Source organism: Diadema antillarum, unplaced genomic scaffold (genome assembly GCF_040938485.1).
Source record: "Diadema antillarum isolate AM-2024a unplaced genomic scaffold, OU_Dant_1.0 seq00001659_RagTag, whole genome shotgun sequence".
NCBI lineage: Eukaryota > Metazoa > Echinodermata > Echinoidea > Diadematoida > Diadematidae > Diadema > Diadema antillarum.
The window spans coordinates 1,016,158-1,042,078 of NW_027272359.1; the positions used below are offsets into that span (position 1 = coordinate 1,016,158).

At 41.3% G+C, this 25,921-nt stretch overlaps 1 protein-coding gene across 1 annotated transcript in view; it reads left to right on the top strand.

Moving 5' to 3' along the window:
• Nucleotides 1–25,921, top strand: part of LOC139711421 (clathrin heavy chain 1-like) — a 60,707-nt gene that overhangs the window by 30,920 nt on the left and 3,866 nt on the right. The window contains exons 7-27 of the mRNA XM_071623304.1: nt 6,374–6,571; nt 7,102–7,302; nt 8,334–8,426; nt 9,429–9,611; nt 11,082–11,312; nt 11,889–11,960; nt 12,489–12,740; nt 14,371–14,589; nt 15,061–15,326; nt 15,797–16,031; nt 16,571–16,716; nt 17,439–17,622; nt 18,136–18,328; nt 18,827–18,984; nt 19,507–19,671; nt 20,208–20,483; nt 21,200–21,349; nt 22,399–22,590; nt 23,694–23,915; nt 24,665–24,886; nt 25,791–25,866. Coding sequence (XP_071479405.1) covers nt 6,374–6,571; nt 7,102–7,302; nt 8,334–8,426; nt 9,429–9,611; nt 11,082–11,312; nt 11,889–11,960; nt 12,489–12,740; nt 14,371–14,589; nt 15,061–15,326; nt 15,797–16,031; nt 16,571–16,716; nt 17,439–17,622; nt 18,136–18,328; nt 18,827–18,984; nt 19,507–19,671; nt 20,208–20,483; nt 21,200–21,349; nt 22,399–22,590; nt 23,694–23,915; nt 24,665–24,886; nt 25,791–25,866 — 3,934 coding nt within the window. The remainder of the gene's footprint in view (nt 1–6,373; nt 6,572–7,101; nt 7,303–8,333; nt 8,427–9,428; nt 9,612–11,081; nt 11,313–11,888; nt 11,961–12,488; nt 12,741–14,370; nt 14,590–15,060; nt 15,327–15,796; nt 16,032–16,570; nt 16,717–17,438; nt 17,623–18,135; nt 18,329–18,826; nt 18,985–19,506; nt 19,672–20,207; nt 20,484–21,199; nt 21,350–22,398; nt 22,591–23,693; nt 23,916–24,664; nt 24,887–25,790; nt 25,867–25,921) is intronic.

Sequence of the window (25,921 nt, forward strand, 5' to 3'; positions counted from 1 at the left end):
CCGTGTCTTGAATAGGAAGAGAGGAAAATGGGTAATGGTTTAGCTTTTATGCGAAGGACCAAGTTATTGACAACGTGGCCATGTCGAAGGTTATGAACCATAAAAGGTTAGAAGAAACCCTAAACACGAACCTGCAGTCGTGTAGGCTGGCCTGATGATTTGACCACTTTCACTGACAGATCTCATCCATGCAGTGAGACATGCATTGTTCCTTCACAATAACAGGCAAACCTAGAAAAAGTGCAATTTGTCATTGTCTTTAAAGTTCATGTGCTCAGTCATGCATGACATTTGTTAACATAATTAGGTACTAATGAAAAGAGGAGAGTTGCCCTCTCCTCACAACCGTCATTGCACTCTTCATAGCTGACGATTATAAATTAGTAGCCCTCCGAAGTTGAATTACCTTTTTTTTTGATACACACTGTAGAGTGTTGCATCGTTCATGGAAATGTGGAGATTACTTGACAAGCTTCGTCAAGAGAAGACAGGTTGCCTCAATGTTCTCATGGATCATGTGCCAAGGCAGATGATCCTTCCTTGGGATGTAATCATTAGGCTTGTTAGCCTTTGAGCGTGTGCAGTCCCATAGCTCTATTCTCAGTGTATTGACTGCTATAGCAGGAAGTTGTTGATCCACTTTATTTCCCAGTCTAAATCGGCCAGTTATGTGGCAGTGACTGTGACCGCCACTATTCATAGCATTGGGTTACGAAAAGTGGAGATTGTATGAGGAAGACAAGTGTGTGTGTGTTCGTGTTTGTGTGTGTGTAGGAATGTGCACAGGAATATCATCATGATGATGTTGGATAGTTCCCAGAAATGTAGGATTTTCTTCTTCTTTTTTTTTTTTTGGGGGGGGGGGGGGGGAGGGGTGGGGTGGTTGGAAAGTTGTTGCCATGGACATTCCCCTTCCTGTTTTTTAATAATATGTACAAATCTTGTGTTCATGGCATGTTTGAATGAGAAACATTGATGCATGTAATGGCTCGGTCACAAATACCATTAAGAACTGCTACGAACGCCGTACGAACGATTTTTAGACAATTTCGGAAGATCTTCTTAAGAAAGCCTTACGAAACCAGAGTTCGTAGACCGTAATTCCGTAGCCTGGTCGATGGTCTTGTCAAAGATTTTTTTTTTTTTAACTTCGTACGAAACCCTCTCTTCGTAAGGCGGCCGTACGAACTCCAGAATTCGTACAAACAGTGACATTCGTACGAATGATGCGTTCGTACGAACCTTTGTGACCGTAGCTTAAGTTCTTTCATCTCTGGGATACAGCGTACTTGAATAGCAAGCATTTGACAGCACTCCACAGAAAATGCTCAGTGTTGAGGCAGTTTGAATGGTGATTGTGATTTTTCTCATGTATTTGTTTTTTCCTACGGGTTAATATTCAATTCAATTTATCTACGGGTTAATATCACTGTCTTGAATTGATGCAGTGTCAATTATTGACTGCTCAAGTGAAGAAATGACTGAAACAACAGAAATGAAGTGGATTATTAGCGAGACTATGTCATTAACTCGACCAGAGTTTGATTAGGTATCTCATTAATGTAATTCTGGACACTCCCAAATTATCATGATAAAGATGACTTTTTGAAATTTTTGAAACATTTCTCATTTGGTACTGATTACAGTGATCTTTGTAGATAACATCTGCTGCCGCATTTCTAGACATGACACCGTGAAACTTAGTGGTAAATATTGTCAACTATGATTCAGACGCAAGAATGATGTTCTACATTACATAGAGAAGGCTGTGGCTATGTTTTGGTTTTCTGAGTTGTCAAGTGTGCGTTCAGGGGTTCGAGGTTTGATAAGCAGAAGAGACGGTTTCGTCTTCAGCCAGGTGTAGAGGAATGATTATTGCTGCTCCTCTAGCCAATGACTGAGTAGCTATGGTTGGTGTGGGTTCGTAGAATGTCGGCTCGCTGCCTTTGCCGCAGATCTTGCCGCTCTGTGGTGATGTCATGACCGTGCCCTTCTAGTCGATGGCAGCCGAAAATCTAGAAGCCGTCAATGGCAGTGCGGGTGCGGGAGCAGCGCTCCGACGTGGGGGTGTGCTGCGACTGTTGTGGATGTGCGTGTGTGGGGGCCAAGACAGGATGTGATGTGGTAATTTGATTAGTGGGTAGACTGGAGCGAGGCCTACCGTTAACACAGCAGCACGTGGGGGAGCTTGCTTCCCCCAAGTAATTGTCACTCCTGCGTGATGCATGAGTTTGCGTGTTTCTTGCTTCTTTTTCTTCTTTTTTTTTTCCATTTTAAGGGGGGTGGGGCTGGGAGCCATGTTTTGAATTGCTGCAGCGACTAGGCAATTCCCCCCCCCCCCCCAAATCTGGATTCATTGTGACAAAAATGTTTTGATAAGATGACAAAAACACACATCAGAGTTATTGTCCCCGCCGAACGAGTTCGAGCAGGGGACTATGAAACGGGCTCCGTACGTGTGTGTGTCCGTGTGTCCGTCCGTCTGTCCGTCCGTCCGTCCGTGTGTCCGTGTGTCCGTGTGTCCGTGTGTGCGTCCGTGTGTGATCAAAATCTTCAATTTGCTACTTCTCTGTCATTTATGAGCCAATTTTGATTCTGTTTGCTTTATATGATAGCACTACATGGGAGCTTTGAAACTTCTACACAGAATTTCAGTCGTGACCTTTGACCTTGACCTTTGACCTATATTGTACATTTTGCTACAAAATGCTACTCCTTCGCCATTTCTAACCCGATTTCGATTCCGTTTGCTTTATGTGATGGCACTAGGTGAGGGCTTCAAAACTTCTACACAGAATTTTGACCTTTGACTTCTTTGACCTTTGACCTTGATTTTTTGACCTATATTGTACATTTTGCTACAAAATGCTACTCCTTCGCCATTTCTAACCCGATTTCGATTCCGTTTGCTTTATGTGATGGCACTAGGTGAGGGCTTCAAAACTTCTACACAGAATTTTGACCTTTGACTTCTTTGACCTTTGACCTTGATTTTTGACCTATATTGTACATTTTGCTACGAAATGCTACTCCTTCGCCATTTTTAACCCGATTTCGATTCCGTTTGCTTTATATGATGGCACTAGTTGAGGGCTTCAAAACTTCTACACAGAATTTTGACCTTTGACTTCTTTGACCTTTGACCTTGATTTTTGACCTATATTGTGCATTTTGCTACAGAATGCTACTCCTTCGCCATTTCTAACCCGATTTCGATTCCGTTTGCTTTATGTGATAGCACTAGGTGAGGGCTTCAAAACTTCTACACAGAATTTTGACCTTTGTCTTCTTTGACCTTTGACCTTGATTTTTGACCTATATTGTACATTGGCTACAAAATGCTACTCCTTCGCCATTTCTAACCCAATTTCGATTCCATTTGCTTTATGTGATGGCACTAGGTGAGGGCTTCAAAACTTCTACACAGAATTTTGACCTTTGACTTCTTTGACCTTTGACCTTGATTTTTTACCTATATTGCACATTTTGTTACAAAATGCTACTTCCGGCGGGGACATATGTTACGCACCGCGTAATTTCTACTTTTCCTTGTTTCTAGTTTGGCACATGGTGTGTGCAAGGACTATGTTGTTTTTGGCATTACCACTCATAGTCATGTGGGCTTGTAGTACACCAGCGATATGTGATAACTGTTGGGACAAAGGCAATGCGGATCGTTTGCCAAAGCGGTCAATTTGAATATTGAAAATCTAGTGCACAAATCTCTTTGTCTCTTTAGAGCATAAAGAGCTTTAATGCTTTGTCAGATTGATGTATGGAATTAGAGTCCTGCTGCTTCTATCCACCCGCATTCTTACATTGTACGTGTATTAAAGCTTGACAAATTCTGTTTGGTAATGTCGTGCACGCAGGAAACAGGATTTGTATCAGTCAAAAAAGAATAAAAAAACAAAAAAACAAAAAGAATGAATGGGTCCTCTGAATTCTTGCTGGCAATAAAGCAGGTTGGTTTGGGACGTTTGAAAGAGACATACTTTCAAACACAGAGATCAGATATGTATAGGAACAGACATCTCTCAGTAGTGTTAAATTGAAATCTTGTTTGGACAGGTTATCACTGTGAAAATACACTGTCAACACATGGTAACTTTTGATGTGATACATAGTATCAAAGCATACCAGTGAGGTTAACCCTAAAAAGACTGGGCTATTTTGGTAGCTCGAAAGACTGGGGGGGGGCCTAAAGGGCCCCCCCTTAAGATCTCGGCCGTGGATCGCGCGATCGCAGCGGAAATTTGCACAATGGTAGTGTGCGATGTAATCTACAAGATCGTATATTTAAATCTTACAAAATTGTCTTCTTTTATTTTATTTTGATTAATTATGCTAATTTAAGCAAGAAATCAGACTCTTTGATCTAAATCAGTAAATAAAGCTCAAAAAGTGCTCATTTTTGGTCTAATTATTCTTTGTGGCATTCTTAGCAAATGCACTTGAAAAAAAATTTGGTATCAAAATTAATTTCTTATTTATTTTATTGTTTTATGAATTTCTTATGTATTTCCTTGTTTTTTCGACCTTTTGTTTTTCTTGTTTTTTTTAACAAAATTTGTGCAGACACTTTTTGAAGCATAATACTCCTAAAACAAATTAATTTTAGCCATTGAGAGTAAAAATAAGCATATTTATATGAACCATGTGAAAAAACTCAATTTGCATTGACTTTGTACACAAAATCACATTTTTGAGCAATTTTCGGCCTCGCATGCATGTACAAAAAGTTATGTAACTTCAGAACCGTACCCCCGGGTGTCACAAATTTGGTGTCAAAATGTGCGGGAAACTCGAAAGAAAAAAGTCATGGAGCATCGCGGCGAAAGCATTGCGCGTTGCAGAGTAATCGCGCGAAATGTCGAGGGGGGGGGGGCCTTTTAGGCCCCCTCCCAGTCTTTTTAGGGTTAAGAGAAGTTGTGAAGGATTGTATTGCTAATTTTCAATGAAGTAAAATGAAAGTGAAAAGTTCGATTGAATTTGCCCTCCCCCTACCCAAAAAAGGTACAAATATTTGAACAATGATAAGTCTCCTGAAAAAAACAAAACAAAAAACAAAATGAGCAGAACTCCAAACAGTGGTATATAGTCTTTCAGCCTGTATCCTTGTGACATTCCCATAAAAGATAGCAGAGTATAATTTAAATCTGGATAATAGACTGTTTCAGTAATGTATTGAAATTCACCGTGTTTCTTTTCCTAAAAGCCTAGTAATGAACTATTTCATTCACGTGCTCCCTCTAATTAAGTTTCTTAGGCAGAAATTTGCTCCGCATCCATTGGTTGTTTCTAGGCAGGGCAATCTTTTGTGGAGAAAAACATGCGTAGAATTTAAACACATCACAAAAACAGTCTATTTAAACACGCAACTCTGTCACTTATCATGTGTCAGACATACTAATGATGCTGGTGTGTGTAGGTTGCATTCAGAATACAGTTTGTATACACACATGAAACCTTGTATGAATAGGTGCAAGGTGGAGATAATAGTGCTGTGTGCATGATAACTTGGCTCTCCTGACATTTACACCTACACACATCTATTCTTGCGTCAAGACGTAAGGAACTGGCAGGCCTTGTATAATGGATAGATGTTGACAGGTTGGCATTTGGCTGAAAGGGACATGTTGCATTTTATTTTCCAGACTGAAGGAGTAAAGCATGAAGTTTGTCCATTCTGTTGTGTGAAAATGTCATTGTGCTGTAGGTTAAATGAGACCGATGTTCTATTCATCATATGATTGCACTAATTGCACAGAGATGGTCATCTTTTCTTTTCTTTTCTTTAAAAAAAAAAAAATTAGATTATAACTGTAGCCCACATTGTTTATTTGAATGTGGTAATTCTCAAGTATCTGATGTTGGCATTTTGTAACGACCCATGGAAACAATCTGAAGAGATTTCAGATAATGTTGGTTAGGGATGGTTTAGAGCAATGTGCAAAGACACTGATTTATCATGTTTACTTATCTTTTCATATTGTTGCAGATCCCCACTCTCCCTGCCTCCTCAAAAAGAAAAAGAAAAAGAAAAAAGATCAACAGAAACAAACCAAGTCAAACTATCAAAAATCAAACTCTATGCTTAAGTGTCATTGCTGTGTTTTTTTTTTTTCTCCTTTCACACAGGTATTTTCCCCTGCATAATGTGGGGTTAATCAAAACAAATCCAAACTGCGTGTATGTTGTAATATTCACACACAAAACATTCCATTCTGTTTGTCATAAGTATAACATTGTGGGAAATCAACTAAAATATTTTCCAATGAAAAGTTTCTTTTGTTCGAGTGAAATGTAGAGGCTCATTGCTGTCACTCATTGACATTTTTTTTCCCCTGCTGTCAAATGCTGCTGCCCACAGGTTCTGACAGTCAGTGTGGACGATGAGAACATCGTGCCCTACATCACCAACAACCTCCAGAATCCAGACCTTGCCCTCCGCATCGCTGTCCGCAACAACCTGTCTGGCGCCGAGGACCTCTTCGTCCGCAAGTTCAACGCCCTCTTCCAGCAGGGCAACTACTCTGAGGCTGCCAAGGTCGCGGCCAATGCTCCCAAGGTCAGTTTTCACCATGTCGGAGTAATAGAACATTCTGAGATGATATTTTCAGGGTTTACTGCTGATGTCCTTCTTTTATGAAGTGTCATTTACATTGCAAATGAATCACGTTAATTTTTGTAGACACTTCTTTCCCACTTTATTTCATTGGTAAAGTGGAATTCAAGGCAAATTTATGAGCATCAATCATACCATTTTTAATAGCCCCATCATAGTTGATACTACGGTACTATTTGTTATCACTCAAGAAGACAGTATATGCACCCCTACTTAGCTGTGAATTTTCTTGAAAGAAAAGTTATTCGTGATATTCACATAATTTTTGTCAACTTTCCTTGGTCCTGGATGCAAATGTCATGACCCATTTCATGCTCATATTCAATCAATGATCTTTTGTCGTATTGAAATTTGTACCAAACATTGATGTTGCCCACCATTCATCACTCTTCTAAATGTGCTGTAACCTAACAGCTAACGCTCTTCCAGTCATCTTACCCCTTCCCCTCGTCCTCGATCTCCCACCCCCACAGGGCATCCTGAGGACCCCCCAGACCATCCAGCGGTTCCAGCAGGTGCCCACCCAGCCGGGCCAGACCTCGCCCCTCCTCCAATACTTTGGGATCCTGCTGGACCAGGGCCAGCTCAACAAGTACGAGTCCCTGGAGCTCTGCCGCCCTGTGCTGCAGCAGGGCCGTAAGCAGCTCCTGGAGAAGTGGCTCAAGGAGGACAAGGTGAGCCGTCAATCCCTTCTCATTCTTCTCGACTCTCAAAATATGTTGGGGTTTTTTCGACAGGGAGAATGTATATGTGTGGTTAAAATTTCTGAAATTGAATGAAGTGCCATGCTGTGTAGTACCATTTATATGGATATGTCATAATGTTTGCTGATATTGCTGAAAACTGATGGAATTGTAAAGTGATGCCATGCAGAGAATGAATGAATAAATCAAATGAAATCACATCAAATCAAATGGTGAACCTCGTGGCTGTTGAAAGATTATGTGCTGTTTGCTCATTTTTGTCTTTGAAGTGTGAAGGTATTTTGTGGTACTTGTAAGTAAAATGTGTGTCTCTTAGGCAGCCTATTCTAAGTTCCATAGGATATTTTGATTTAAAGCCAATAAATGCAATTTGGTTAATCACAGCAAGTTTAGAAATATGATATGTGCCCTATAAGTAGAGGTTAATGTAAACTGTTGCAAGTTGGAAAAGTGTTGAATTTTTTTGGTTTTATATTTAATTTGATTTAGAGATTTTCATGAAGATCAGTGGTTATTACTTATCTTAATTAATTGAACAATGACATCACTTTATGGACATTGGTTTTTATGACTGTGAAATTTGTAAGACATCTATTAAAATGAAGTAGGAGTTCACCAGAGACTCAAGAGATGACTGAACTGAGATGCCATCAACTTCTCCACATTTTTTATTGTTATTTTTGTGAATCAGGATTTACTGTAAAACATGATATGGAATTGGGGCCGACAGCCTTTTTCGTGGCATGAAATTTTCGCGAATTGCCACTGGCGTTCAATGCATGTAGTGTAGACAAAAACTTTGGCGTGCATTTTAATTTCGGCGCTCGCGAAATTCGCGAAATTAAAGTGCACGCGAAAATTCCTCGTTTTACAGTACTCTGTGCAGGGGTACAGATGTGGCATTATTTGTTGTTAGCTTGTAGGGAATGAAAAGTGTATTGCAGATGTGTTTTGCCCGTGGGCATTGCCTTCCAATTTTGTTTTTGTCCTTACTTTGACAGCTGGAATGCAGCGAAGAACTTGGTGATCTGGTGAAGGCCCACGACCCGACACTGGCTCTGTCTGTCTACCTGCGTGCCAGTGTTCCAAACAAGGTAATCATCACTTTACAAAGCAATGAGTGATTACCAGAATCACTCATTGTTGGGCGACACATCAGAAAATATGCCATGTTTTATGGTTTATAGAGTAAAGTGATTTTACAAATATGGGACTATTCACTGCCAAAGGAGCCATAAGTCACGGACACCAAAACCAAGAATAAGATGCAAGTTTAATTTAGTCAAGTTACCAAGAAAAACTCTTATTTTGATATTTGGCTCATGGTGTAATTTCTTCAAAAACAACAACAACATAATGAAGACCTTGATGAAGATGACCCTAGTATAGCCAGGCATGACATTCTGTAGATTTAAATCTGATTTCCGATTTTTTTTTCTTCTGAAGTCTATACACATTTTGCTTTTCTTCATGTATCAAAATCACCTGAAAATTTTGATTTCCGATTTTTTTCAACAAACCTCAGTATCATCCCTGTATAGCAGACATTGACAAATTTGTCTCCAGCAAGTTCAAATGTTAGTGGTTGGACTAATTAGTTGATCTTCCATCTTCAAATCAGTAGACTGATTGGGTTCTGTGCCTGCTAGAATAAAGGCTGCTCTTGGGATTCAATGAGGTTGTACAATATTCTAGCAATTCTTCACCTGGTCTGCATGAGCTATTTGTGGACTGTACCTTGCCCACATACTGGAAGCTGTGTATGGACTTATTGAAAGACAACAATGCTGAGCTGGATGAACCTTCAGCAGATTTTTTTTTTTTTAAATGTGTGTATAATTTATGAAATTACTCCAGCAAGACTTCACCTAGTCTGCATAAGCTTGTATGGACTTATTTTTGAGTAGGTATAACAGGTCATAAATGTTTTGTTTTCTTTTAAATTTCTGATATAGATTAACCTTTGGAACACAATAAATGTTGATTGTATGATGTGTTGAGCTGGGGTTTTTCATACCCTTAATGCCACATAGTCTCCACAGTTGCAACCTAGTATTAAACCCATGTCTCTCTTCGTCTCCATTTTCCCAAATCAGGTTATCCAGTGCTTTGCCGAGACTGGCCAGTTCCAGAAGATCGTGCTGTACGCCAAGAAGGTGAACTTCACCCCCGACTACATTTTCCTCCTGCGCAACGTGATGCGCGTCAACCCGGACCAGGGGGCGGGCTTCGCTCAGATGATGGTTCAGGATGAGGAGCCACTGGCTGACATCAGCATGGTGAGAAGCTCTAGTAATAATAATAATAATAATAGTAGACATTTATAGAGCGCCTTTTCCACTGGATACAAAGCGCTATGAGATGTCATCCCTGGTCGCCATAGGAGATAAAATATATACAAAATACTGTAAAAGTGGTTTCTTTCGCGGTGGTGTTATTTTCGTGCTTTGAGGTTGAACTGCGAATTTAACATCATGCGAAAATGTTTTGAACTCGCCACTTGTTACAACGCTATTATTGCACACATGCTCACACGAAGATTTCGCGCATTGAGTGTGTTGATGGTCAACCAACACAGCGATACAGCGCAATTCAGGTACAAGCATGTTATAAAATACTCGAGATATGGGATTTTAGGTAAGCCTGCATTCAATTTTAATTTGTATTTAATAGATAAAAGAATAATCTGATAATAGTTTGGGTTTTCATGTGCAAAATGAAACAGTTTTTGCCGACTGTGAATTCACAGATTTTGCCGACCGCGAATTTAAACACACGCGAAAAAGTCGGCACTGATAGAAACCGCGAAAGTATCTGTACGCGAAAGAAACGACTTTACAGTATCAGGCAGCGACAGTACAAGTCCAGTGCACATATAGGGACATCAAAATAAGTAAGTCTTCAAGTTTTGTTTGAAATGATCAAGTGTTGGTGATGATTTCAGAAGAGGAGGGAGCTTATTCCACAGCCTAGGAGGAGAAGAAGAGAAAGCTGCATCGCCAGCTAGTTTTTTCGTGTGTGGTTGAGTGAAGGTAACGGATGATGAAAGACGAGTGCGCCTAGAGTGAGAATGTTGTACCAGACTTTCCCCAATGTACTCTGGAGCTCTATTGTTGACTACTTTGTAGACCAGTAGGAGAAGCTTGAAGGATATTCTTGCTTTGACTGGCAGCCAGTGGAGTTGACGTATAAGAGGAGTGGCATGAGAACGTGAACGAACATGGTACATAAGTCTAGAGGCAGCATTCTGTACTCTCTGTAAGCGAGTATCACTGTCTTTTACAGTTTCCAATGCCATTTAAGTACATAGCAAGTTCTATCTTGCAAGGGTATTTGCGTCGCAGTTGTATATTAAGTAAGATTATGTAATATGATATGTATGTTATATATAGTTTGTAATATGTAATTGTATTAAATACATGTGATATAAGGTAAGACAAACTCACCCACTTGAGACACCATTACAGTAACCCTCAGTGGTCAAGAATATACCGTAGAATAGTGTTCATAAGTGTGTACATGACCCATGTTAATGGACAATGAGTTTAACAACATCTGTGCCACAATTGGTGAATGAAGCATGCCAGGATGTACTGATGAGTCCAAAAATAGTTCATGCCATGGTCAATGTAATGTTGTGTAGTCAATGTAAAAAGTCAGTGAGAACATCATCTGTTATCTGTTGCTGACTTTTGTGGCTATTTTGAGTGTACAGCGCAATGATTACCTTGTCTCTGCTGTGCCCCCAGATTGTGGATGTGTTCATGGAGCAGAACCTGGTGCAGCCGTGCACCTCCTTCCTGCTGGATGCCCTGAAGAACAACCGCCCCTCGGAGGGCCACCTGCAGACCCGCCTCCTGGAGATGAACCTCCTCTCCGCCCCCCAGGTGGCTGATGCCATCCTTGGCAACCAGATGTTCACCCACTACGACCGTGCCCACATCGCCCAGCTCTGTGAGAAGGCAGGACTTCTGCAGAGGGTAAGGCGATTTATTTGTTGTCATTTTTAACCATCTCTGATAGTGCATCAGCTGGAATGACACCTTGTATGTGAGTGCTTCTAGATTGGTGGCCTTGGCGTTTTGCCTTTTCCAGACTTTTGTTGAAATTTGAGTGTAAAATGCAATGATTACACAGATGCCAACTTTTGTATGCATCTCTACCATGTCCCCAATCATTTGACCCTCATCATGAGGTAGGCAGTCAAGAACAGCATTTGGGTTAAAAATGATACATCATTGACTAATTCTATCAAGAGTTCCTTTGTCTGTTCACATGGATGAACCACCTATTCTCTGTGTGACAAGAACTTTCTATGTCAGTCGATCTTAGCTTTGCGAATTCCAATATTTGAGCATGGCAAAGAAAAGTATGTGACCAGAATTTCCCCTACATACCTTTGTTACAGTATGCTGACCAAAAATGTCAGTACCATTACCTGCCTTTTTTGTTTGTTCTTGTGTGTCATCAGGTAATCTTTTCAACAGATCGGATGAAACATGCATTGTTATTTCTTCATGCATACAAACATCCCATTATCATTTCTTCCTCGACAGGCTCTGGAGCATTACACAGATCTGTATGACATCAAGCGAGCTGTCGTCCACACTCACCTCCTCAACCCAGATGTAAGTGATGAATATGTCAGACAACCCCATCATCTTTGGAATTTGTTTGATATTATTTGTAATGTCATATCAAAGAGTGTCAAAATCTGAAAGAAAGAAAAAAGGAATTTTTTTTTTTAATGTGTCTGTACTTACATTGTTTGTCCTCAAATATCTTGGAATTAAAAAAAAAAAGAGAGAGGCGCATATCAGGTTAGGATTTTGATATTCAAAGGTGAAGGCACTCTCCTTGAATAAGAGAGTTGAAGTTATTAGTAATTACACAACTGCGAGATGTAACAGTAATGGGGAGGTTTATTGCAGTGAAGCAACTGGGTCAAATGACTCCCAGTTTGAAGGCTGATGGGTTTGCCTGATGAAGTAATTTGCCTAAAGCAAATAATGACGATTAAAAAAAGAACCTAAAATAAGAAAAAGAAAAATAGAGAGATTGCTTTGTGGCAGTATATTAAGATTTGAAACCTACTGTGAGTTTCCTGGTAACTCAAGTGATCATCTTTGCCTTGTTTTCCTCCCATTCCCACCCAGTGGTTGGTGAACTACTTTGGCTCCCTGTCCGTCGAGGACTCCCTGGAGTGTATCAAGGCCATGCTGACTGCCAACATCCGCCAGAACCTCCAGATCTGCGTGCAGGTGGCCACCAAGTACCACGAGCAGCTCACCACCACGGCCCTCATCGACATCTTCGAGGTCTTCAAGAGCTACGAGGGCCTCTTCTACTTCCTGGGCTCCATCGTCAACTTCAGCCAGGATTCCGACGTCCACTTCAAGTACATCCAGGTGAGTGGGCGGGGCGGTGACACAACATTTGCTTTTGCGACAATTGCTGCGATATTATTTTCTCCAAGGACTTAGGGTTAGGGTTTTGATAGGGTTTTAGGTTTAGTTTGATGTGAGGATTAGGATTTGGGTTAGGGTTACGTTCGTCGGTAGAAGTTATGTATGGCTTTAGCGGGCAGATATTTCATGGGGGCAATTGTCGCAGGAGCAAATGTCATTGAACTGTGTGTGGCGTCTCTGATGTGTTTAACCCATCAGCTCTTCTCATACCTACTCACACTTGCTCTTACAATAGATATCTGCTATCCCTGTAAGTAACGGGTAAAGGAGAGAGTAATTTTGCATTCAAATCTTGTCTGATGAGGACCTTGTAGATCATAGAGTTGTAATTCTATGGAGATGTTGCACATTATGCCTTCTTTACTATGTCCATGTGAGAGAGGCAGCCGTAGATCTCCAGAGAGTGACCCCATGGTGTGACAGACAAGTGCTGGTCAGTGGCTTTCAGTGGGCCAGTGCTTCGTAATCATTTCCAACATGTCCACTATATTTCTCTTTCCCAGTATCAGCTCAAGAACTTGGCAAGTCTTCAGGATGTTGCATAAAAGTTTTCTTGTTGATCACTTTGCCTATCGGTTTGAAAAGAAGAAAGAACTGTATATCACACTTCATCTTAGTTTTTATTCCTGTGAAATGCACTCTTATTTGGTATAGTCATTATAGTTTATAAATTATCGTAGTTTCAGTTTTGTGTATGCTCCTTAAATAGCATGTTTATACTTTCAGTTTTCTCCCCTTTCAGTTGACCTGAAGATGGCAGTCATCAATATTTCTGATTGTATATTGGATTCCTTCAGTTATGAAATGGCATATATAGATATCAACCTTTCTGTTTCATACATTTCCTTTGCCTGTGCAAAGGGCAAGTAGGGCATCAGGCCAAGAGTATTTGTCCCTTAATGGGCAGATTCTTATATAGAGCTGTGTGGACAATAATTCAATGTAATTGATATTGGGTGCAATCCCTTTGAATTAGGAAGCAGATAATGAATATTGTAATTCATGGATGTCAATTCATTAAAGGGGAAATCCAGACGATTTTCATAATTTCACATCATGTAGTACATAAATCGACAGCTTCATGTATAGATTTGTGGAATTTATTGTGGTCCTTGAGCAGAGAAACAATACTCTGAAAAATCTTAAACAAATTACACTGAACAGTGTTCATGACATCGGAGCCTCACATATTTCAGAAATGTAGCAGTGTAATTCCATTACAATACCACTTGCTTAACAAGATCACCTGTGTAGAATGTATGCATGCCATCTTCTTTTGTTCTGCTTCCTTGAGTCTCAACTCATGCATTCTTATGGTGAGGCTGCCATGTCATCATCCTTGTTCATTGCAATTTGTTGTAAATTTTGAAAACATTCTTATTCCTCAACCCAATCACTATAAATTCTGAAACTCTGCACTCTGTATAACTAATTTATAGTTGTTCAAATGTAAAATTCTGAAAATCATCCAGAGGTCTCCTTTAAGAGTTTAGGTATTCTGTTATAAAGATTTGGGAGTCATCTGCCCTTACCTAAAGTCCTGTCTCTTTGCCCCACCACCCCCAAACAGTCTGCCTGCAAGACCGGCCAGATCAAGGAGGTGGAGCGTATCTGTCGTGAGAGCAACTGCTACGACCCCGAGCGGGTCAAGAACTTCTTGAAGGAGGCCAAACTGACCGACCAGCTGCCCCTCATCATCGTCTGCGACCGCTTCGACTTCGTCCACGACCTGGTTCTCTATCTCTACCGCAACAACCTGCAGAAGTACATTGAGATCTACGTTCAAAAGGTCAGCCAAAAAAAGAGACAAGAAGAAAACCACAACCCTAGCGTATCTTTTTGGTTGTAGTATACATGTGCATTCTGAATTTTAAAGATATTTACTTGTGATGTTGAATAAAGGCATTTCAAATATGACAGATATTAACATTTTCATGCTGTTTTTTGTATTGCGTCTGCATGTAATAAGAATCATTCCTTGTTTGAAACCATTATATATTTCTCAATTAAAGTGTAATATGTTTCTGCAATAGTTGACTGCATCTTGACAAATTACATGCTATGAAACTGATTTTATCCCTTTGGTTTCTATTTGTCTATGCTGTCATTGCAAGTCTAGACATATTTTGATATCTACAGTGTAGTTGTGGTTGTATGTTAGCAATGCTGATGCATAATTTCTTTGGACATTTATGGTATTGATTTATTTGGTCATTGACTTATTTTTGTGCTTTTTGCTTTGTTTTTCTCCGGACATCAGGTCAACCCCTCTCGTCTGCCGGTGGTCATCGGTGGCTTGCTGGACGTCGACTGCTCCGAGGACATCATCAAGAGCCTGATCATGGTGGTGCGCGGCCAGTTCTCCACTGACGAGCTGGTGGAAGAGGTGGAGAAGCGCAACCGCCTCAAGCTTCTCCTGCCCTGGCTGGAGACACGCATCCATGAGGGCAGCACGGAGCCCGCCACCCACAATGCCCTGGCCAAGATTTACATCGACTCAAACAACAACCCAGAACGCTTCCTCAGGTTAGTGAGAAAATCCCCATCACAACTCAAAACAGTGATAATGATGTATACAGCAGTGACAAAGACAGTGACGATGCGATGGCCAAGATGTACATAGATTGGAAAAACAACCCCAAACATTTCCTCATGTCAACAGAAAAATCCCATCACAACTAAATGACACTGAACATAACATGTACAGCAGTGACAAAGACAATGACAATGCAATGGTGTATGCAGCTACAAAAACTCCAACAAAAGTGATAATGGTAATTACAAACAGTTACATGCACAGCTACATTACTACAGATACAGCTATCATGATAATTTAGATTGTGGTTGAATAGTTTGCCTTGTAGACAGAGATGATTTCAGGCTTCACTGAAAATACTGTTTCTCAAACATGCATTGTCAGCCCTCAGAATACTGCAGTGCTGTATATAAGTTTAGCATGCCTGTATCATGAAGTCACGACTCTTTGTTCACTGCAGAGAAAACCAGTTCTACGACAGCCGTGTTGTTGGCAAGTACTGCGAGAAGCGCGATCCTCACCTGGCCTGTGTGGCCTACGAGCGCGGCCAGTGCGACCGCGAGCTCATCAATGTCTGCAACGAGAATTCCCTCTTCAAGAGCGAGGCACGCTACCTGGTGCGGCGACGCGACCAGGAACTCTGGGCCGAGGTGCTGCAGGAAGACAACCCATACCGAAGGCCGCTCATTGACCAGGTTGGTAGTGGCTTGTCGTCTTCATCTTTCTGTGTGTCCACACATGATTGTTGCTGGAGGCATCATTATTGAACCGTATGTCCCGAGTCTGTGTGACACATTGATGTTGTAGCCTTGCTAATAGTGACTGTTTGTTTATATTTTTGAAAGTAGAGTATATGTGGAGATTGATGTAGAAAATTTGTTTGCTGATCTCACTAAAAATCATCAGCCATTCAAGTACTTGGGCTTTTGTGATCATCCTTGTCGACAACATTATTGAAATTTAGTCCATGTGCACTATTGCCAAGAGTTTACACCCTTGTGAAAGATTACACTTGTTAGAGGTGGTAGTTGGCTCATTCCAGTTGAATGTCAGTCCAGCATAACAAGCCCATTTGTTCTCAAGATGAATAGGTACACCATGTAAGTATTTCCTTTTCTGCAGGATAAACAAGCCCACTTACACACACTGTTTTTGTCATTGGCCTAGCAAGAAATATTTATGTTCTTCATGCCAGACTAATTTACAGCTCTCTCCCTTCTCTCTGTCAATTTAGATCGTACAAACTGCACTGTCTGAGACACAAGATCCAGAGGACATCTCGGTGACCGTCAAGGCCTTCATGACTGCTGACCTGCCCAACGAGCTCATCGAGCTCCTGGAGAAGATTGTGCTAGAGAACTCGGTCTTCAGCGACCACAGGTACGTTCCTCACTCCTTTCGTTAGGCTGAAATGATGTGTGTTTGATGTTTTTATGATCTCAGGGGACGGCAGATTGCACCTGCATGCTCCAGTGCCATATATTATAGTACGTCATTGCGCAAGTTGCCTTAGATGTGCTGTGCCAATATTCTGTGTGAATGGTGTGTTACTGTTATTTTCAATGATTCAGTGAATGTCTTGTGCGGATGTTCCTGATATGTAGAACCACAGGCCATGTCTGTATTTGATGTTTCCGACATGTGAGCTCTCCAGTAGGGTAAACATTCTTGGCGATCACTGCACCATACAAGTAATTGCTCCTCTTTCCCTATTTCAACATTAGATGTGCATCTGTATCTGTGATCAAGACATGTTATCGGCATCACTCATCTCTCCATTGCTGTAGACATAATATGCAGTAAGAAGTTTACTGTCATAGTTGGATATAGCTTATTTGTGCCAAAAAATGGCTGCTCCTCTTGAATAAGTATAAGTGCTCTGTAGGTTGGAGCCAGTTGTCTTTTTGTGAAGCGAGTTATATTATCATATTTCGTGAGGCGCTAGCTGTGAGCATTGTAACATTGCGAAGTGGCTGCATGTGAAAACTGACTTGGTTTTTCAGGCCTGTTTAAACCTTATCCCAGTTGATGTATTCACAGCTGTGTCAGGACTGTGATATGACTTTCTTGTGTTTCCCTTCCCTATCCATTCACATTGCCAGGAACCTGCAGAATCTGCTGATTCTGACGGCCATCAAGGCCGACCGCACCCGCGTCATGGAGTACATCAACCGCCTGGACAACTACGACGCCCCCGACATCGCAAACATTGCTATCGATAGCGAGCTCTTCGAGGAGGCCTTCGCCATCTTTAGGAAGTTTGACGTCAACACATCTGCTATTCAGGTAATATTTGTTGTGCTGCTTAACCGTGGATGAACAAAGTAAAGACAGAGGACTTGTGTAATGTGTTAGTAGCCATTCTTTGGACAATTCATCCATGGGTAATTGCCACTGCATTTACACCACAGTTTGTTTATTATCATTTTGTTTGTATTATTGAGCAACTTTTTCGCACGGTTCTTTGTTAGCAAGGCTCTTAGGCTTCTTGTTGGTAATGAAATACAGAAAGTTGCAAAAGATATGGGTTTAGCCCCTAGAGGTGCTTGATGAAAACTCACCGAGACAGTGAATCTAACAGATAGTTCAACTTTTGTGTTAGAATTAAAGTTTACATCTTACTTTTGTTAATGAACTCTCCCTATTTATTTGGTGTTTTGCGTCATTTGTAAGAGAGGTTTGGTACCAATTTGCATATGAAGTGCTAGGTATAAAATGTATGTGGCACATAATCTCAATGAGACTACATGGCCTCACAAGCTAACCTCAAAGCTGCAACCTCTGCCCCCTGACCCACAGGTCCTGATTGAGCACATAAAGAACCTGGACCGTGCCTACGAGTTTGCGGAGCGGTGCAACGAGCCTGACGTGTGGAGTCAACTGGCTGCTGCCCAGATCAAAGCCAGTATGGTCAAGGAGGCAATTGACTCGTACATCAAGGCCAACGATCCGTCCACATACCTCGAGGTGGTTGAAGCGGCTTCGGGATCAGGTCAGTTGGTGGTCACTCTTCCTTCTCTTGAGATGAACATAATATCCTTTATTTTAGCCTGTGTTCCTCTTCTCACCATACTAGGTGTCGCTATAAAGGAGATAAATCTTCTTGTCACAGTGAAAACTTCGATTACATTTTTGTCATCATGCAAAGATAAGTCTTCACCTCCAGTCTGAACTGAACATATGTATTTTACTCCGTTACTTGGGCATTCAAGTGGGTTATGTAAGTTTAACTAAGTCTGCCAGTTAGATTTGTATTTAGAAATAGGCAAGAAGTTTTTGTCTTATGTCGTGATTGCACTTCAAGTTATCTCTCAAAAGACATCAAAGTGTGCACTCAAGCCTGACTGAGACAGCTTTTGCTTTCAGATTAGCCTCAGTGAAGTGGCTGCAGATGTTGGAATCATACTGCATAGCTTTGGTTTATGGGGTTTGTTGTATTGATACCACTTTTAATGGGGTCTCTCTCTCTCTCCTCCACACACCCCTACAGGCAACTGGGAGGACCTTGTGCGCTACCTCCAGATGGCCCGCAAGAAGGCCCGCGACGCCTACGTGGAGACAGAGCTCATCTTCGCTTTTGCCAAGACCAACCGCCTGGCAGACCTGGAGGAGTTCATCTCGGGACCAAACCACGCCCAGATCCAGCAGGTATGGTCCTCGTCAATAATGTGTGTGTGCTTGTTTGTATGTGTGTCTGCATTTTATGGTGATGTTGGATGAAGAGGGCACAATTTTCAGAGGGATGAAGTTTCTCTTGTCACACAATCTTGTGCCTTTCATAACTGTTTTAGACTTTGTGTAGTTTTCCTCTGTAATTGAAGATGAATTGCAATATGTGTGTGATTCAATATGTGCAAATGAAGGCTTTCCCTCAAATTTCTTGTTTAGAGTAAAGTCAACTCCCATTACATTGAAGTCTTCACAACAGGTAGTTTTCTTTTGTTGTATGGACATTTAGTTATAAATAAATCGATGAAATATTCATGTTAAAATTTTGAGACCTGAATTTCTACTTCACTTAAAGGAAATTTTGTTATGATTATATGCGATGTAGGGGGAGTGCCCTATGCTGCTCTATTCTCATGTTTGTTTTAGAGTAGCTAAGTAGTTTGGAAGGTCCGAGTATTGCTAGATGTTCAGTTCTTACCACTGATATGCTGTACCGTGCAGGTTGGTGACCGGTGTTACAATGAAGGAATGTACGAGGCTGCCAAGCTTCTCTTCAACAACGTCTCCAACTTCGCCCGTCTGGCATCCACCCTGGTGCATCTCGGTGAATACCAGGCAGCCGTGGACAGTGCCCGCAAGGCCAACAGCACTCGCACGTGGAAGGAGGTAAGGCGATGGTGTCGCTTGTTGTCTAGTAATGGTGGACGTACTGCTCCTACAGCCTACAATCAATCCTACGTTCAATTCAATTGATCTTAGGGGCAATTTTGGGATCAATCAGTACTCACAAGTTCGGGACTATTTCATTAAGCCATTTGGGAACAATACTTGCACCCGCCTTGCCATGTTCTAGAATACACGTTGAATGCCTGTGTATATCATTCCCAACTAGATCTGATCTGAATCTGTCCCAACTTTCAGTTCATTGTTTGGCTCGATATAGTTCCAATGGTAGTGAAACAGGGCCCTGATCTATTTTATTGTTGAATGTTGCTCAATTGGGTACATCACAGATTAAAAATGCTATCTGTCACTATAGTTTCGTATCACAGTTTTGCATTGTCATGGAATGGCCATTACTTTCATCGCCTACTGCCTTTGAGATTTAAGTGTTGACCAAAGAAACAATGCATGACACACCCTGTTTCTGGAAGCAAAAGAGGTCTTAATACTTGCTCCCCAACTCACTTGTTACCCACTAGGTCTGCTTCTCCTGCGTGGATGGCGAGGAGTTCCGCCTGGCTCAGATGTGCGGTCTCCACATCGTGGTGCATGCCGATGAGCTGGAGGAACTCATCAACTACTACCAAGACAGGGGCTACTTTGAGGAGCTGATTCAGCTGCTGGAGGCGGCCCTGGGCCTGGAGCGGGCCCACATGGGCATGTTCACCGAGCTGGCCATCCTTTACTCCAAGTACAAGCCCTCCAAGATGCGGGAGCACCTGGAGCTCTTCTGGTCTCGCGTCAACATTCCAAAGGTGAGGGAGGATGGATTGATGGGATGGAGGAGAGGGATTAGGTAGGATAGAGAGAGTGATAAATAGGAGTGAATGAAGAAGGAAGATACTAATGGAATGGAGGGAGTGATGGAAGGACAGAAAGAAAGAGGCAGAGTGGGATGGTGGGAGTGAATGAACGAGGAAGATGGTGAAACGGAGGGAAAGAAAAAGAAGAAGCAGAAAAGGGTAAGTAGGAGTGTATGAGCAAGGAAAATACTGATGGAATGGAGAGAGGTATGAAGGGATGAAAGAATAGGTAGAGAGTTATTGGATTAATCGTTTGTCTTTTGGCAAAATTTCTCCAAAAATTATAAATGCAATTTTGTGAAATTTTCAAAAGTTGATAGTGACACAAGGAATGAATTATCAACTGTTGGTAGTCATCAGGATCATCGCCTTGATCTGGGAGTCTATTTTAGCTATTGCGCTGCGTGCAAGAAAGTACGGCCGAGGCAGCGATGGCTGGTCGGCAGTGACGATACGTTTTGATGGTAAAGAAATCCAATAATGCAGATGATTTGAATGAAGGACTATAATAAAGGGTGAAAATCACAGTATGGGTGGAAATGAACTGCTTTGCAGAGGTCTGCGCTGTCTGAGTGCTTTTCTAGTACTGATCTTCTGAATGCCTGTCAAATTAAAGATACATTCATATCTGTAATCCTTATTCTTAACGTGTGTATTTGGAAATGTAGGTCTTGCGGGCTGCAGAGCAGGCACATCTATGGGCAGAACTTGTATTCCTGTATGACAAGTATGAGGAGTATGACAACGCCATAGTTACCATGATGGCACACCCTACCGATGCCTGGAGAGAAAGCCACTTCAAGGATGTCATCACTAAGGTAAGGGATGGTGACCAGCAATAGAATGACCATTAATGTGATGACCATTGATACAATGACCATCAATACTTTCCAGAGTACTGTTCTTTATATCTGTTCGCAGAGGTTTTGAGATGTTATTTTTTGGCATGGTTGGAAAAAAAAAAATGAGGTATTTCGTGTTCATTATTGAAGTGCATCTAAAGGTTAGCAAAGTTCTCCAGGAAACATGAAATGTAGTACCACTCTGAATGATATGAATGGGACATTTGGTTCCAGATATAGCGATTGATCTTTGTTTGGTTGTTGAAATTTCGTCTAAAGAAGAGATTAAAAATTATCAGATGTCATGAGTGACTTTTTGCTCCAAGTGTTTGTCATCGATGACATTTTCGACTGGTGTTTTTAGCGACTGTTTGCACAACCCATAGTTGGTTGAATAATATCCAGTTCATTCTGATGTGATGAATTGAAATGGTGTTTTATTAATCAATATCTTTCGCAGCCCGGAGGCTGAATTACAGAGGGATTGTTAACAAATGGCCATGTATACATTAAAAATACTCACAAAATACAATGTAACGATGAAAAAAAATACATAAAATTAACAAAGGGTCAATCTTATTCATCAGAACCATTGCACAATTAGATTAACCTATAATACAAAACAAAATCAGATATTACAGATACAATATATCACTGTTCTCAATGATTATCAAAACAAAAAAAACCACAATGAGTTTATGTTCATTATGTATGCCAGTCATTTGTACTATCAATTAATACAGATGTTGAAAGTCATCCAAGAACACTTAATTATGTTCCTCAAACGCCCAGTCTTTTCTTGAGACATTCATATGCTACCATCTACAATCCTGGTGAAATTTTTCCACCATTTAATAAAATATATGTATGTATACACTAGCCCAATATTTTTCAAGTGGCGCAAAAGTGGAGCAAATTTTGTTTATACCGCAGAGTGTTCCACATTAGCAGTTTCATTATTCCATGTTATTTGCTGTGTCATGGCCCAGCCCTAAGTCTCGTCTTTCATCTGCCTCCTGTCACAGGTTGCCAACATAGAGCTGTACTACAAGGCCATCCAGTTCTACCTGGACTACAAACCCATGCTGCTCAACGACCTGCTGGTGGTCCTCATACCTCGCATGGACCACACCCGCGCCGTCGGACTCTTCTCCAAGCTCAACCAGCTGCCATTGGTCAAACCATACCTCAGACAAGTACAGAACCACAACAACAAGGTAAGCCTCGCCCCTTGCTCTGGCCAGTTGGCCAAGATGACGTGCCTTGTGTGTAATCTTTAACTAGAGCTGTATGTTTTACTCCTTTGTTTTGAGGATAATGTGTAATATTAAATGGGTTAGTCAAATACCGGTTAGTGATTGGCTACACAGAGTCACGTGATGGAGGTACATTCTTGGTAATGTTCTCCTATGGGAGAACATTTTCACGTAACAAATGACAGAAGGCCTAGGACCACGGACCGGCCACCCACGCACGCACAGTGAATCTGGCTCTGCGCGAGCGAGCGAGCGAGTGCGTTGTGCTATGCATGCATGCTGGTGGTTGCAAAGATCGTACACTGTATACACAGCCCAGTCGCTATTGTCATGTAGCGCACTACCACCACTGCGTTAACAGCGTCTGGTCGGGCTACGCTAGCTACGCGTAACTACACTGAATCTCTACGATCTTTGGTGGTTGACGTTGACGTATTTGACTAACCCATATAATATAACAGATGATGACTATTGTTGTCGGGAACATGTACCAAACGTTCCACCCGAAGGGTTTGAAATGCTATTTTGGGAGGCTATAAGTCCCTCGACTTCGTCTCGGGACTTATAACCCTACTCAATAGCATTTCAAACCCTTCGGGTGGAACATTCGGAATGTTCCCTCCCCCGCCAGTCATCATCTATATAATGTAAGACTGCATGTAAATGCTGAGCATTGTGATATTTGATAGGTAACACACATTGTATAAGAGGAAGAGTTGCTGAGAACAGACTTGACTTTGTGATTTATTGTGACAACTCGATCAAAGTTTACAGATTGCAATGCACTGTAAAACTATCGATAGAGGTGATTCCTGTTATAACAAAATCCTTGGGACAAACGGTTTCTTTCCCTTTGTCAAAATTTTGTTATAGCCAAACAAAGTATGAACAGATACATGTCTAATAATTTTCAGACATGAATTTTACTTTGTTTTACTGAGATTTTCATTATAACCTTGTGCATTGTTACGAGCATGCACTGTAATAAAGTGAGTGTCAATTTAAATGAGGGGTTCAGTATGTGAAGAAGTCGCATTATCATGTGCCTCTCACTTCATCCACAGGCGATCAACGATTCCCTCAACAACCTGCTGATCGAGGAGGAAGACTACCAGGGACTGCGTGCGTCCATCGACGCCTTCGACAACTTCGACAACATTGCCCTCGCCCAGACGCTGGAGAAACACGAGCTGATCGAGTTCCGCCGCATCGCCGCGTACCTCTACAAGCGCAACAACCGCTGGAAGCAGGCCGTGGAGCTCTGCAAGAAGGATAAGCTGTTCAAGGTGCGTGCACCTCTCTAACCCTTTAAGTGCTCTGAGTGCCAATTGATGTAGGAAACCCCATAGCATTGTACAGTGTCCAAAGTCTCTGGCGTAGATAGGGTTAAAGTTTGTAGGACGATAAGCTGAATCAATGACGATTCCCTTCACAGCTGGTTCAGTTAGGGGGGATTTCGTAGGTAGATTATTGTCAATTTGTCGGACAAAATGTATAAGATTAAGTTGCTGGCATTTCAGGAGAGATGAGCTTGTTGTAGAACTGTTACTCTGGGTTGCTAGATTCTTGTTGCTAGATTCTTTGTGTCTTTTATTCTGATATGGCAATATGTTAAGAGTGATTATTCACTTAGCTCGTGCAGTGTGCTGTACTGGTATTTTTGTAGTTAGTTATGCTTCATTTGTGAAAGAAAAAGAAGATGGCATCACACTCGTTTGTTTGTTTGTATGTTTAGTAAATGTAAAATGTGTGAATGCTTACTGAGGGAATGAATATTTGTGTCAATTCTAGTGCTGCTTCGGTCATGGTTGTGTGTCACTGGAATTTGCTGAGCATGTATTAGCTCTCTCAAGCCAAACTTCCAACATTGCTCACATCTAAGGTTACTAAGAAAGAAGAATGAAGGAAGGTGCATTGAATTATGTCTTGTAGACTTAATATTGTGACACTGCAAAATGCTTTGGTGAAGACAAATATCATTGGGTGTGTACCATTCTCACACTTTTACTGCTGGCTCTGCCAATTAATTACCCAGGATGCCATGCAGTACGCCAGCGAGTCGCGGGAGATCGACATCGCCGAGGAGCTGGTCAACTGGTTCCTGGAGGCCGGCAACCACGAGTGCTTCAGCGCCTCGCTCTTCAACTGCTACGACCTCCTGCGCCCGGACGTCATCCTTGAGCTGGCGTGGCGGCACAACATCATGAACTTCGCCATGCCCTACATGGTCCAGGTCATGCGGGAGTACCTGGCAAAGGTTAGCCAATGGACATAACATAAAACATCCCTGGGGTGGTGACGAAGACCGTGTATCTCCAGAATCATGAATTTTTAAGAGAGCAAGAAGCTTCTTCATTTTCACAACATTTTCACACACAAAAAAAAAAATCAGTGTTGACATCAAATTATGTAGAAACATTGTTTTTCTATTACAGTAATAATTGAAGTGATTTGATAATCAGATCAGTATTTGTAATGTTCAAAATTGAGTTAGGATGATTTTCAATGCATATATATATATATATATATATATATATATGTATACACATACAAACTGAGAAACAAGGTCTTGTCACCCCAGGTGATAAGTAGGAAATCGCTTTTAGATATGCCTGGATGGATCATTTCATATATGTATAGTGTTGATGAGAAGTTTCTGCAGATTGTCAGTCATAACATTAAATTAAGTAATTTCAGAGGGTCAAATTGATATAAACTGGTACGGATAACGATGAAATTATATTTTATCTGTATGTTATCTCCTGAAGAAGAAAAACATGTTTGTACATAAAAGCTGTACTGTATTGACCCCAGCCTAGGTAAGCTGCAGTGATCCTGTTCTTAAATAGAATGATTTGTAAAGCTATAATATGTCTGACCATGAAAGGGTCGTACGTAGTAATGTCACAGATATTACGAAAGGCAGACATTATAAAATGTGAGACGATTACTGCAAAACCAGAAATATTTGCAGCATGAAACTGAACTGGAACCAACAGACATTTTCTCGGCATTAACTTTTTTCGTGATTTTCCACTAGCACCCAATGCATTGTGTAGAAAAAAACGACTTCCATTTGCATTTTCTTTCGCCAATCTTGGCTCTTCACAAATTCTTGACAGTAATAACAACAAAGTGCTGTTTTTTTCTCCCATGCCCAGGTTGACAAGCTTGCAGAGTCAGAGAAGGAGAGGAAAGAGGAAGAACAGTCAAATGAGAACCAACCTCTTGTATATAGTAAGTCTGACAAGATCTCATACATCACTAACAATTCCTTGAATACAAGATTGTA